This window comes from Bombina bombina, chromosome 10 (genome assembly GCF_027579735.1).
Source record: "Bombina bombina isolate aBomBom1 chromosome 10, aBomBom1.pri, whole genome shotgun sequence".
NCBI lineage: Eukaryota > Metazoa > Chordata > Amphibia > Anura > Bombinatoridae > Bombina > Bombina bombina.
Genome location: NC_069508.1, coordinates 14,217,632 through 14,231,643, shown reverse-complemented (window position 1 = coordinate 14,231,643; position 14,012 = coordinate 14,217,632). Strand labels below are relative to the sequence as shown.

Genomic DNA, 14,012 nt, shown 5'->3' with positions numbered 1-14,012 from the left:
TGCAGAGGCTTAAATACAAGGTAATCACAGAGGTAAAATGTATATTAATATAACTGAGATAAGGAGCAGTCTGCAGAGGCTTAGATACAAGGTAATCACAGAGGTAAAAAGTATATTTATATAACTGAGATAAGGGGCAGTCTGCAGAGGCTTAGTTACAAGGTAATCACAGAGGTAAAAAGTATATTTATATAACTGAGATAAGGAGCAGTCTGCAGAGGCTTAGATACAAGGTTATCACAGAGGTAAAAAGTATATTAATATAACTGAGATAAGGAGCAGACTGCAGAGGCTTAGATACAAGGTAATCACAGAGGTAAAAAGTATATTTATATAACTGAGATAAGGGGCAGTCTGCAGAGGCTTAGTTACAAGGTAATCACAGAGGTAAAAAGTATATTTATATAACTGAGATAAGGAGCAGTCTGCAGAGGCTTAGATACAAGGTAATCACAGAGGTTAAAAGTATATTAATATAACAGTGTTGGTTATGCAAAACTAGAGAATGGGTAATAAAGGGATTATCTATCTTTTTAAACAATAACATTTCTGGTGTAGACTGTCCCTTTAAGCGCTGAACATTTTACTAACTGGAGAGGGGACATTTTCCATAACCCCTTAGCTACCGGAAACCTGTGAGAACAGCCATGGGGTTAAAACACAAGGGTGGTGCATGAATGAAGTACAGAGAATATCACCCTTACTTGTAGTTGTAATATCAATTGGCAATTCTGGATTTTTATCTTTTTTTTTTCCATTTTCTTCTTTAAAAGTCACTTGATATCCGTCTATTGGTCCTTGTTTTTTTTCTGGCTTATCCCAAGTAAATGTCACCATTTCGCTGCCTCCTATGCATGCTAAGTTCTTGATTATTCCTGGTACTGAGAAAGGAAGACAAGCGGTGAGATGGAACATATGTGGCAGCACAACAACAAAACACTATCAATTGTTACAATAGTAAAGAAGCAAATAGCAGAAAAAAATCTCACCATAAACAGTTATGTGACATCCCTGGCTATATCAAACCATGTTCACTTCATTGCAATGTTAATTTGTTTGTTATGTAAGTTTCAATTGAGTGTTAGAAAATAGCTGTTACTGATGCTGTTGGTCTTTATTTAAAAAGGAGTCTGTTCTCCCTATAATAAACCAGTTCTTCATCACACTGACAACTGAGCACTGTTCTTTTGTATGGGGTACTCTGGGGTCTATTCTGTAAAAGATCTCCAACTTGCTGGAATCGCAGAACTGTTCTTGTAAGGACAAGTCAACAGGTTCCAGCTGAAGGAGTTAATGCTGCTGATTCTAAGGGGCAGATTTACTAAGCAGCGTATGCTGTTGGCATTTAGCGATGCAGGGCGGACATGATTCGCTGTAGGATAAATCTACCCCTAACTACCTGCAGTGAAAGTATATTTCCTGCCCTTCATCTCTTCAGCTTATAGAGAGAGAGAGCGGATGTAACTGAGACCAGCTTACAGGGGGAGATACGTTCACTGACCTGACCCCGGGCTCTGCATTCAACTGTTTTTCCCTTAATGTGTTTCCAATTACTTTTTTCCCAGCTGCAGAGTATAAAATGTATGAGATATGCTTTTTTAAGGCTTATTTGTGTATATGAATTAGCTGATTTTGTGTTTTGAAGCCACACCCCAACCTAATAAAATGGGTTGAGCTTGTAGGTATCTCGTTATTTTATCACATTGTGTACATATACCTGCTTTTTTATCTTATATCTGTCTGTAAAACAATCACCAATACTTGGAGAGAACAATCGAAAATTAACATTTTATTGCCTTATCTCGTCTATACCCCGCAGGGAGTGTAATTTCTTCTATTGGCTGTGTTAACACAGCATGGTCTGGAGGCCAAAAACTTTCAGGATGGGTGGGGATACCACAGCTCAAACTCGAAAAGTTCTTATCAGCGCCCAAAAACTTACCAATAAAGATCATGCAAAATATTGTGATCTGCACCATTATCAGAAGAGAGACCACCATATCATTTAAATACGTAATTAATAAAAATAAAATACTAATAATTTAAGGGGACAAGAAACCCAAAATATTTCTATCATGATTCAGAAGTTATAACTGTAGAAAGCTATTGGCTTCTGATTTGCTTTGTTCTCATTCGGCTAGATTACGAGTTTTGCGTTAGAGGCTATGCGGTGCTAACGAGCAGTTTTTGCTCACCGCTCACTTACATGCAGCGCTGGTATTACGGGTTTTTACAAACCCAGCGTTAAAAGGAAAGACGTGAGCGTAGAGCAAAATTGTGCTCCTTAACGCACTCCAATACCAGCGCTGCTTAAGTCAGCGGTGAGCTGGTCGTACGTGCTCGTGCATGATTTCCCCATAGGAATCAACGGGGAGAGCTGGCTGAGAAAAAGTCTAACACCTACAAAAAAGCAGCGTAAAACTCAGTAACGCAGCCCCATTGATTCCTATGGAGAAATAAAATGTATGTCTACACCTAACACCCTTACCTGAACCCCGAGTCTAAACACCCCTAATCGTACACTTATTAACCCATAATCTGCCGCCGACGACATCGCCGATACCTGCATTATATTTATTAACCCCCTAATCTACCGCTCCGGACACCGCCGCCACCTATATTATAGTTATGAACCCCTAATCTGCTGCCCCCAACATTGCCGACACCTACATTATATTTATTAACCCCTAATCTCCCTCCCCCAATGTCGCTGCAACCTACCTACACTTATTAACCCCTAATCTGCTGCCCCCAATGTCGCCGCCACTATAATAAACATATTAACCCCTAAACCGCTGCACTCCCGCCTTGCAAACATTAGTTAAATATTATTAACCCCTAATCTGCTGTCCCTAACATCGCCGCCACCTACCTACATTTATTAACCCCTAATCTGCCACCCCCAACTTTGCTGCCACTATACTAAATGTGTTAACCCCTAAACCTAAGTCTAACCCTAACACCCACTAACTTAAATATAATTTAAATAAATCTAAATAAAAATTAATATTATTATCTAAATAATTCCTATTTAAAACTAAATACTTACCTATAAAATAAATTCTAAGTTAGCTACAATATAACTAATAGTTACATTGTATCTAGCTTAGGGTTTATTTTTATTTTACAGGCAAGTTTGTATTTATTTTAGCTAGGTAGAATAGTTATTAAATAGTTATTAACTATTTAATAACTACCTAGCTAAAATAAATACAAAAGTAGCTGTAAAATAAAACCTAACCTAAATTACAATAACACCTAACACTACACTATAATTAAATAAATTAACTGAATTAACAACATTTAAATAAATTAAATTAAATTAGCTAAAGTACAAAAAACCCCCACTAAATTACAGAAAATAATAAACAAATTACAAGATATTTAAACTAATTACACCTAATCTAATAGCCCTATCAAAATAACCCCCCCCCCCAAATAAAAAAAAACCCTATCTTAAACTAAACTACCAATAGCCCTTAAAGGGGCCTTTTGCAGGACATTGCCCCAAAGTAATCAGCTCTTTTACCTGTAAAAAAAAAATACAAACAACCCCCCCAACAGTAAAACCCACAACCCACACAACCAAACCCCCAAATAAAATACTATCTAAAAAAACCTAAGCTCCCCATTGCCCTGAAAAGGACATTTGGATGGGCATTGCCCTTAAAAGGGCAGTTAGCTCTTTTGTGGCCCAAAGTGCCTAACCTAAAAATAAAAACCACCCAATACACCCTTAAAAAAACCTAACACTAACCCCCTTAGTATCGACTTACAGTTCTGAAGACCGGACATCCATCCTCAAGGAAGTGGCAGAAGTCTTCATCCAACCGGGCCAAAGTCCTCAACGAAGCTGGGAGAAGTCTTCATTCAAGCCGGGAGAAGTGGTCCTCCAGACGGGCAGAAGTCTTCATCCAGACGGAATGTTCTATCTTCATCCTTCCGACGCAGAGCGGCTCCATCTTCAAGAGATCCAACGCGGAGCATCCTCTTCTTCCGACGACTAAAGAAGAATGAAGGTTCCTTTAAGTGACATCATCCAAAATGGCATCCCTTAGATTCCGATTGGCTAATAGAATTCTATCAGCCAATCGGAATTAAGGTACAAAAAATCCTATCAGCTAATAGGATTGAGCTTGCATTCTATTGGCTGATTGGAACAGCCAATAGAATGCGAGCTCAATCCTATTCGCTGATTGCATCAACCAATAGGATTTTTTCTACCTTAATTCCGATTGGCTGATAGAATTCTATCAGCCAATTGGAATCTAAGGGACGCCATCGTGGATGACGTCACTTAAAGGAACCTTCATTCGTTTTTAGTCATCGAAAGAAGAGAATGCTCCGCGTCGGATGTCTTGAAGATGGAGCCGCTCCGCGTCGGATGGATGAAGATAGAAGATGCAGTCTGGATGAAGACTTCTGCCCGTCTGGAGGACCACTTTGCCCGGCTTGGATGAAGACTTCTCCCGGCTTCGTTGAGGTCTTCAGCCCGGTTGGATGAAGACTTCTGCCGCTTCCTTGAGGATGGATGTCCGATCTTCAGAACTGTAAGTCGATCTTCAGGGGGTTAGTGTTAGGTTTTTTTTAAGGGTGTATTGGGTGGGTTTTAATTTTAGGTTAGGGACTTTGGGCCGCAAAAGAGCTAACTGCCCTTTCAGGGGCAATGCCCATTTAAATGCCCTTTTCAGGGCAATGGGGAGCTTAGGTTTTTTTAGATAGTATTTTATTTGGGGGGTTGGTTGTGTGGGTGGTGGGTTTTACTGATGGGGGGGTTGTTTGTATTTTCTTTACAGGTAAAAGAGCTGATTTCTTTGGGACAATGCCCGCAAAAGGCCCTTTTAAGGGATATTGGTAGTTTAGTTTAGGCTAGGTTTTTTTTTTTATTTTGGGGGGCTTTTTTATTTTGATAGGGCTATTAGATTAGGTGTAATTAGTTTAAATATCTTGTAATTTGTTTATTATTTTCTGTAATTTAGTGTTTTTTTACTTTAGCTAATTTAATTTAATTGTTGGTAATTTAGTTAATTTATTTAATTATAGTGTAGTGTTAGGTGTTATTGTAACTTAAGTTAGGTTTTATTTTACAGGTACTTTTGTAATTATTTAAGCTAGGACATTATTGAATAGTTAATAACTATTTAATAACTATTCTACCTAGTTAAAATAAATACAAACTTGCCTGTAAAATAAAAATAAACCCTAAGCTAGATACAATGTAACTATTAGCTATATTGTAGCTATCTTAGGGTTTATTTTATAGGTAAGTATTTAGTTTTAAATAGGAATAATTTAGTTAATGATAGGAATTTTTAGTTAGATTTATTGTAATTATATTTAAGTTAGGGGGTGTTAGGGCTAGGGTCAGACTTAGGTTTAGGGGTTAATACATTTAGTATAGTGGGGGCGACGTTGGGGGTGGCAGATTAGGGGTTAATAAATGTAGGTAGGTGGCTGCGATGTTAGGGACGGCAGATTAGGGGTTAATAATATTTAACTAATGTTTGCGAGGCGGGAGTGCAGCGGTTTAGGGGTTAATATATTTATTATAGTGGCAGCGATGTTGGGGGCGGCAGATTAGGGGTTAATAAGTGTAGGTAGGTTGCAGCGACATTGGGGGCGGAAGATTAGGGGTTAATAAATATAATGTAGGTGTCAGCGATGTTGGGGGCAGCAGATTAGGGGTTCATAAATATAATGTAGGTGGCGGCGGTGTCCGGAGCGGCAGATTAGGGGTTAAAAATTGTATTTTACTGTTTGCGATGCGGGAGGGCCTCGGTTTAGGGGTTAATAGGTAGTTTATGGGTGTTAGTGTACTTTTTAGCACTTTAGTTATGAGTTTTATGTTACGGCGTTGTACCATAAAACGCTTAACTACTGACTTTTAAAAGCGTTAAGAGTCTTGACGGGTGTACCGCTCACTTTTTGACCTCCCAGAGCAGACTCATAATATTAGCGCTATGGAAGTCCCATAGAAAAAAGACTTTACGAAGTTTACGTAAGTTGTTTAGCGGTAAGGCCAAAGAAGTGTGCGGTACACCTATACCTGCAAGACTCGGAATACGCTCTCCGTATTCAGCATTGCAACGCCACCCCCTGCAGACTCGCGGCCAATCGGCAGCCAGCAGGGGGGTGCCAATCAACCCGATTGTATTTGATCGGGTTGAATTCCGGCGATTCCTGTCCGCCTCATCAGAGCAGGCGGACAGGGTTATGGCAAAAAGGAAGTGGATAGAGATCCACTGACAGAATGCAGGTAGCACTCTATGCCTAGGCTGAAAGGCGTACGATCCGGATATAGTTAAAACATAACTTTTATTAATAAATTGGTTAAAATACGCACGAACATACAAACATTTATTAAAATAACCACTCTGTTGTAATATTCTATATAAAGGTGATGGCTATATACTACTAATGTAGGCCTAAGGTATCTGATGCCATCACCTATAGAAATATAATAATGTAAATTTAGTAAATTGGGGGACTCCTACTGGTCACCTAAAATCAAGTAGGTATGGTATACGGGGACAGAGTTTGTCTACTAGTGTTACGTATATCAAATATATATTATTGTGATAGTGCTCAGTCTGAACTCAATTCCCCAACATGTATATGCCTGTTAGTAATATGGTATACACACTATCTTACACAGTGGGTCTTACAGAAAAACCAATACTTAGTATTGTAGTAGATTAAATATTCCTAACTGGTAATTCTGTGAGTTTAGGATGCCCTGGTATCAGACATCTTAAGTGAATGAGTATATGTATTGGCACCTGTACCATTCAGTAAAGATTAGATATTATGATTCACTGTGAATTGTCGTGTGTGTTTTGATTGTATTAGCTTCCTAAGTGAATACATTCAATAGGTGACCATTTGGTTCATTTTGAATGGATAAAAAACATTGTTCCAGTTGGTAGGAGTTGTCAAGGTTAGATTAATTCAATATCTGTGGTGTTGTGTGAGTGAGAGAATCTGGAAAAATTGTATTTCAGTTGTACCTTCTAAATAAACGGTACTTAGTAATATGGAGTCTCATCACTTGCCAGAATTGCAATATAAGTCTGTGTTGCACATAGTTGATTCTGCTTAATACCCACTTTTTTCGATCATATAATGTATTCCTGTTTATGTACACAGGTTATAGGTTTGAATCTTTATTACACAGGGTTAATTCTGTTTGACATTCACTTAGATTCCTCGATCATATCATATTTTCCTGTTTATGAACACAGGTTATAGGTTTTATATCAATGAGTTCAATCCACTAACTGGGTTGGTACTGACATGGGAGAAGTCCCTGTAATCTATGTGCGCCGGTTATAGATTTTATATCAATAGATCATATATGTTAATTTTGTAAGATACCTATATAGGAGAATCCCTTATATTCTAGTCGTTCTCAGAGACACGGAACTACTGGTGTGCTTTATTTTGTGTAATCACAATATCTGTCAGTATCAATCTGTCAGTCTCTGTAGTTAAAGCGCTACAACTTTATGATACGTTTAATACTTAAATATTCACCTATTGCCATCTATAATCCAAATTCTAAGTAGTGAGATATAATTGCTTACAATATTGTCATAAACCTCTTAGTAGAAACTTATATCTACATTGCTTATGAGTCAACTACGGTTTAGGATTACTTGAGTTCAACTATGTGGTTAGATAGATTCACTTTAAAGAGCGTCGGTATATCTAAATGGGTATAGCAGATATTTAACGGTATTCTATCAGGTAAGTATAATATAGAATACCGTTCTGTGTAACTGAGAGATTAGTAGTTCTCCCCTTAAATAGAATATTGTATCCTGGTACTAACACAATGTTAAATTCCAGTACTTTAGGAATGCTACGTTGACTAATAATATCGTTTCTTTGTAATATTTTGTACTTAGTTATATATCTCTTTAGGTATATTATAGATTGTCACGTCTCTCTGCCTAGCTAGACAATGTGATACCGCTGATTGCAGTTCAGCGTTATGAGTAGCAGGCTGTAGTGACCACTGATTGCGGTTCAGCGTTATGAGTAGCAGGCTGTAGTGACCGAGTAATTTCACGAGTTACCCCAGCGTGATATATTAAACTAATACATCTAGAATTTTGGTTATCAGTTAGTTTACTAAATTTTAACAGAGTGGTTCTAAAATAGCGTCTTACTGCTGACGCGTTTCGCCCAAACTGGGCTTTTTTTTTTAAAAAGCCCAGTTTGGGCGAAACGCGTCAGCAGTAAGACGCTCTTTTAGAACCACTCTGTTAAAATTTAGTAAACTAACTGATAACCAAAATTCTAGATGTATTAGTTTAATATATCACGCTGGGGTAACTCGTGAAATTACTCGGTCACTACAGCCTGCTACTCATAACGCTGAACCGCAATCAGCGGTCACTACAGCCTGCTACTCATAACGCTGAACTGCAATCAGCGGTATCACATTGTCTAGCTAGGCAGAGAGACGTGACAATCTATAATATACCTAAAGAGATATATAACTAAGTACAAAATATTACAAAGAAACGATATTATTAGTCAACGTAGCATTCCTAAAGTACTGGAATTTAACATTGTGTTAGTACCAGGATACAATATTCTATTTAAGGGGAGAACTACTAATCTCTCAGTTACACAGAACGGTATTCTATATTATACTTACCTGATAGAATACCGTTAAATATCTGCTATACCCATTTAGATATACCGACGCTCTTTAAAGTGAATCTATCTAACCACATAGTTGAACTCAAGTAATCCTAAACCGTAGTTGACTCATAAGCAATGTAGATATAAGTTTGTACTAAGAGGTTTATGACAATATTGTAAGCAATTATATCTCACTACTTAGAATTTGGATTATAGATGGCAATAGGTGAATATTTAAGTATTAAACGTATCATAAAGTTGTAGCGCTTTAACTACAGAGACTGACAGATTGATACTGACAGATATTGTGATTACACAAAATAAAGCACACCAGTAGTTCCGTGTCTCTGAGAACGACTAGAATATAAGGGATTCTCCTATATAGGTATCTTACAAAATTAACATATATGATCTATTGATATAAAATCTATAACCGGCGCACATAGATTACAGGGACTTCTCCCATGTCAGTACCAACCCAGTTAGTGGATTGAACTCATTGATATAAAACCTATAACCTGTGTTCATAAACAGGAAAATATGATATGATCGAGGAATCTAAGTGAATGTCAAACAGAATTAACCCTGTGTAATAAAGATTCAAACCTATAACCTGTGTACATAAACAGGAATACATTATATGATCGAAAAAAGTGGGTATTAAGCAGAATCAACTATGTGCAACACAGACTTATATTGCAATTCTGGCAAGTGATGAGACTCCATATTACTAAGTACCGTTTATTTAGAAGGTACAACTGAAATACAATTTTTCCAGATTCTCTCACTCACACAACACCACAGATATTGAATTAATCTAACCTTGACAACTCCTACCAACTGGAACAATGTTTTTTATCCATTCAAAATGAACCAAATGGTCACCTATTGAATGTATTCACTTAGGAAGCTAATACAATCAAAACACACACGACAATTCACAGTGAATCATAATATCTAATCTTTACTGAATGGTACAGGTGCCAATACATATACTCATTCACTTAAGATGTCTGATACCAGGGCATCCTAAACTCACAGAATTACCAGTTAGGAATATTTAATCTACTACAATACTAAGTATTGGTTTTTCTGTAAGACCCACTGTGTAAGATAGTGTGTATACCATATTACTAACAGGCATATACATGTTGGGGAATTGAGTTCAGACTGAGCACTATCACAATAATATATATTTGATATACGTAACACTAGTAGACAAACTCTGTCCCCGTATACCATACCTACTTGATTTTAGGTGACCAGTAGGAGTCCCCCAATTTACTAAATTTACATTATTATATTTCTATAGGTGATGGCATCAGATACCTTAGGCCTACATTAGTAGTATATAGCCATCACCTTTATATAGAATATTACAACAGAGTGGTTATTTTAATAAATGTTTGTATGTTCGTGCGTATTTTAACCAATTTATTAATAAAAGTTATGTTTTAACTATATCCGGATCGTACGCCTTTCAGCCTAGGCATAGAGTGCTACCTGCATTCTGTCAGTGGATCTCTATCCACTTCCTTTTTGCTATAGTTCCTATTAATGCTGAGCACCAACCCACAGTTGGTACATAGAATTCACTCCACTTGAGGCAGAATAAAACGCAACAAGTAGGACGTTAACTGACCGAATATCTGTGGGGATTGCCACAGTAGTGCCATTGTAAACCTCTGTAGTTTAGGACAGGGTTATGGAGCAGCGGTCTTTAGACCACGGCTTCATAACTGCTGTTTCTGGTGAGTCTGAAGACTCGCCAGAAACACGGCCCTTCAAGCTCTGTTCGGAGATTGATAGATAGGCCTCATTATGTAACACATGCAGCTGCTACAAACACAATTACTTTTAGGAAGGGTCTTAAACGCAAAAAGACTTTTAACATTTCTTGTAACATTTTCAGTGGGTATTATTCTTATTGTATTGTAATAGAAGCAGTAAAATTAAATATAGGGAGGGTTATATGGTGCAATAGGAGGCGTTATATGGAGGGTTATATGGTGCAATAGGAGGAGTTATAGGGAGGGTTATATGGTGCAATAGGAGGAATTATAGGGAGGGTTATATGGTGCAATAGGAGGAGTTATAGGGAGAGTTATATGTGGCAATAGGAGGAGTTATAGGGAGGGTTATATGGTGCAATAGGAGGAGTTATAGGGAGGGTTATATGGTGCAATAGGAGGAGTTATAGGGAGAGTTATATGTGGCAATAGGAGTTATAGGGAGGGTTATATGGTGCAATAGGAGGAGTTATAGGGAGGGTTATATGGTGCAATAGGAGGAGTTATAGGGAGGGTTATATGGTGCAATAGGAGGAGTTATAGGGAGGGTTATATGGTGCAATATAAGGTGTTACATGGAGGGTTATATGGTGCAATAGGAGGAGTTATAGGGAGGGTTATATGGTGCAATAGGAGGAGTTATAGGGAGGGTTATATGGTGCAATAGGAGGAGTTATAGGGAGAGTTATATGGTGCAATAGGAGGAGTTATAGGGAGGGTTATATGGTGCAATAGGAGGAGTTATAGGGAGAGTTATATGGTGCAATAGGAGGAGTTATAGGGAGGGTTATATGGTGCAATAGGAGGAGTTATAGGGAGAGTTATATGGTGCAATAGGAGGAGTTATAGGGAGAGTTATATGGTGCAATAGTAGGTGTTATAGGGAGGGTTATATGGTGCAATAGGAGGAGTTATAGGGAGGGATATATGGTGCAATATGAGGAGTTATAGGGAGGGATATATGGTGCAATAGGAGGAGTTATAGGGAGGGATATATGGTGCAATAGGAGGAGTTATAGGGAGGGATATATGGTGCAATAGGAGGAGTTATAGGGAGGGATATATGGTACAATAGGAGGAGTTATAGGGAGGGTTATATGGTGCAATAGGAGGAGTTATAGGGAGGGTTATATGGTACAATAGGAGGAGTTATAGGGAGGGTTATATGGTGCAATAGGAGGAGTTATAGGGAGGGTTATATGGTACAATAGGAGGAGTTATAGGGAGGGTTATATGGTGCAATAGGAGGAGTTATAGGGAGGGTTATATAGTACAATAGGAGGAGTTATAGGGAGGGTTATATGGTACAATAGGAGGAGTTATAGGGAGGGTTATATGGAGCAATAGGAGGAGTTATAGGGAGTGTTATATGGTGCAATAGGAGGAGTTATAGGGAGGGTTATATGGTGCAATAGGAGGAGTTATAGGGAGGGTTATATGGAGCAATAGGAGGAGTTATAGGATGGGTTATATAGTGCAATAGGAGGAGTTATAGGTAGGGTTATATGGTGCAATAGGAGGAGTTATAGGGAGGGTTATATGGTGCAATAGGAGGCGTAATAGGGAGGGTTATATGGAGCAATAGGAGGAGTTATAGGGAGGGTTATATAGTGCAATAGGAGGAGTTATAGGTAGGGTTATATGTGCAATAGAAGGAGTTATAGGGAGGGTTATATGGTGCAATATGAGGAGTTATAGGGAGGGTTATTTGGTACAATAGGAGGGTTTTATAGAGCAATAGGAGGAGTTATAAGGAGGGTTATATGGTGCAAGAGGAGGAGTTATAGGGAGGGTTATATGGTGCAATAGGAGGAGTTATAGGGAGGGTTATATGGTGCAATAGGAGGAAGTATAGGGAGAGTCATATGGTGCAATAGGAGGAGTTATAGGGAGGGTTATATGGTGCAAGAGGAGGAGTTATAGGGAGGGTTATATGGTGCAATAGGAGGAGTTATATGGAGGGTTATATGGTGCAATAGGAGGAAGTATAGGGAGAGTCATATGGTGCAATAGGAGGAGTTATAGGGAGGGTTATATGGTGCAATAGGAGGAAGTATAGGGAGAGTCATATGGTGCAATAGGAGGAGTTATATGGAGGGTTATATGGTGCAATAGGAGGAAGTATAGGGAGAGTCATATGGTGCAATAGGAGGAAGTATAGGGAGAGTCATATTGTGCAATAGGAGGAGTTATAGGGAGAGTCATATGGTGCAATAGGAGGAGTTATAGAGAGGGTTATATGGTGCAATAAGAGGAGTTATTGGGAGGGTTATATGGTACAATAAGAGGAGTTATAGGGAGGGTTATATGGTGCAATAGGAGGAGTTATAGGGAGGGTTATATGGTGCAATAGGAGGAGATATAGGGAGAGTCATATGGTGCAATAGGAGGAGTTATAGGGAGGGTTATATGGTACAATAGGAGGAGTTATAGGGAGGGTTATATGGTGCAATAGGAGGAGTTATAGGGAGGGTTATATGTTGCAATAGGAGGAGTTATAGGGAGGGTTATATGGTGAAATAGGAGGAGTTATAGGGAGGGTTATATGGTGCAATAGGAGGGGATATAGGGAGGGTTATATGGAGCAATAGGAGGTTATAAAACCCACTTGTTTGTACTCTGTACTTGGTCACTGATAAAATCAATACATTTAGCACAGAACTAATTCTATATCACACATCACTGGGAGTTCTTACCTCCAGGCTTGGTCTGTATTGTTCTATTTTCCGTTTTTATGACCGTGCCTTCATAAATTAAGTTTGCCCTGCATGTATAGTTAGTGTAGGGAGTTAATTCTGATAATGTAGTTCCTCCGCTTTTCTCGTGAGTTCCATCTACAAATGACAAAAGTGCATTTTCTCTTAAATAAATATTGTTACATTTACTAATTAATCAGGCAAACAAATTAAATTCTTTTGAAGATTCTATTGTCTTAAACAGGTAAGAAAACCCCCCACCAACATAAAACCATAAACCATTAATCATAAAGACAGGCATATGTCCATGTTTGCAGAATCTCCCTTAAAGGGACAGTCTACATCTTAGTCATCTTAAAGTCTTAAGGCTGTGACACACTGCAAGCGATGCTGCGCGAAGCGAAGCAGCTGCTTCGCATCGTGTCGCATTGCTTCTGAAGTTCAAATATTTCATCTCTGAGCGCTCAGCTACGCGACCTGATGCAGCAGAGTGCTCAGAGATGAAAAGGCAGGACACACTGAGCGCGCACAGCAGCATCTACACGCTGCCCGCCGCTCCGCTTGCAGTGTGTCACAGCCTTTACTTAGATTAAGCTGCAAATAGCCCCCTGCACCTTTTCTATATCATGCAGCAGTAGCAGTAAAAAAAATATTTTAAAATGAATATTGTTTCTGGTCACTTTGAAAAGGCTGCCAAGCTCCGTCCACTGATGACATCATGATCTGGGCTGCATCTAGGCAATCTGTTGAATTAAATTAGTGAGTATTTAGTAACTAGCGAAGCCTTTAATGCAGCCCAGATTGTGATGTCAATGAATTTGTTATTCATTAGATCCAAACTATGACCTTTATCCAAAAAGTCCCCAGTATCTTT

General features: G+C 38.5%; 1 protein-coding gene across 5 annotated transcripts in view; it reads right to left on the bottom strand.

The window, feature by feature from the left end:
- PTPRC (protein tyrosine phosphatase receptor type C) overlaps positions 1 to 14,012 on the bottom strand; it is a gene marked incomplete at its 3' end in the record, with an annotated part of 312,862 nt that overhangs the window by 89,261 nt on the left and 209,589 nt on the right. For all 5 annotated transcript variants that reach the window (XM_053693805.1, XM_053693806.1, XM_053693807.1 and 2 more), the window contains 2 exon segments: positions 705 to 881; positions 13,139 to 13,276. In XM_053693805.1, coding sequence (XP_053549780.1) covers positions 705 to 881; positions 13,139 to 13,276 — 315 coding nt within the window.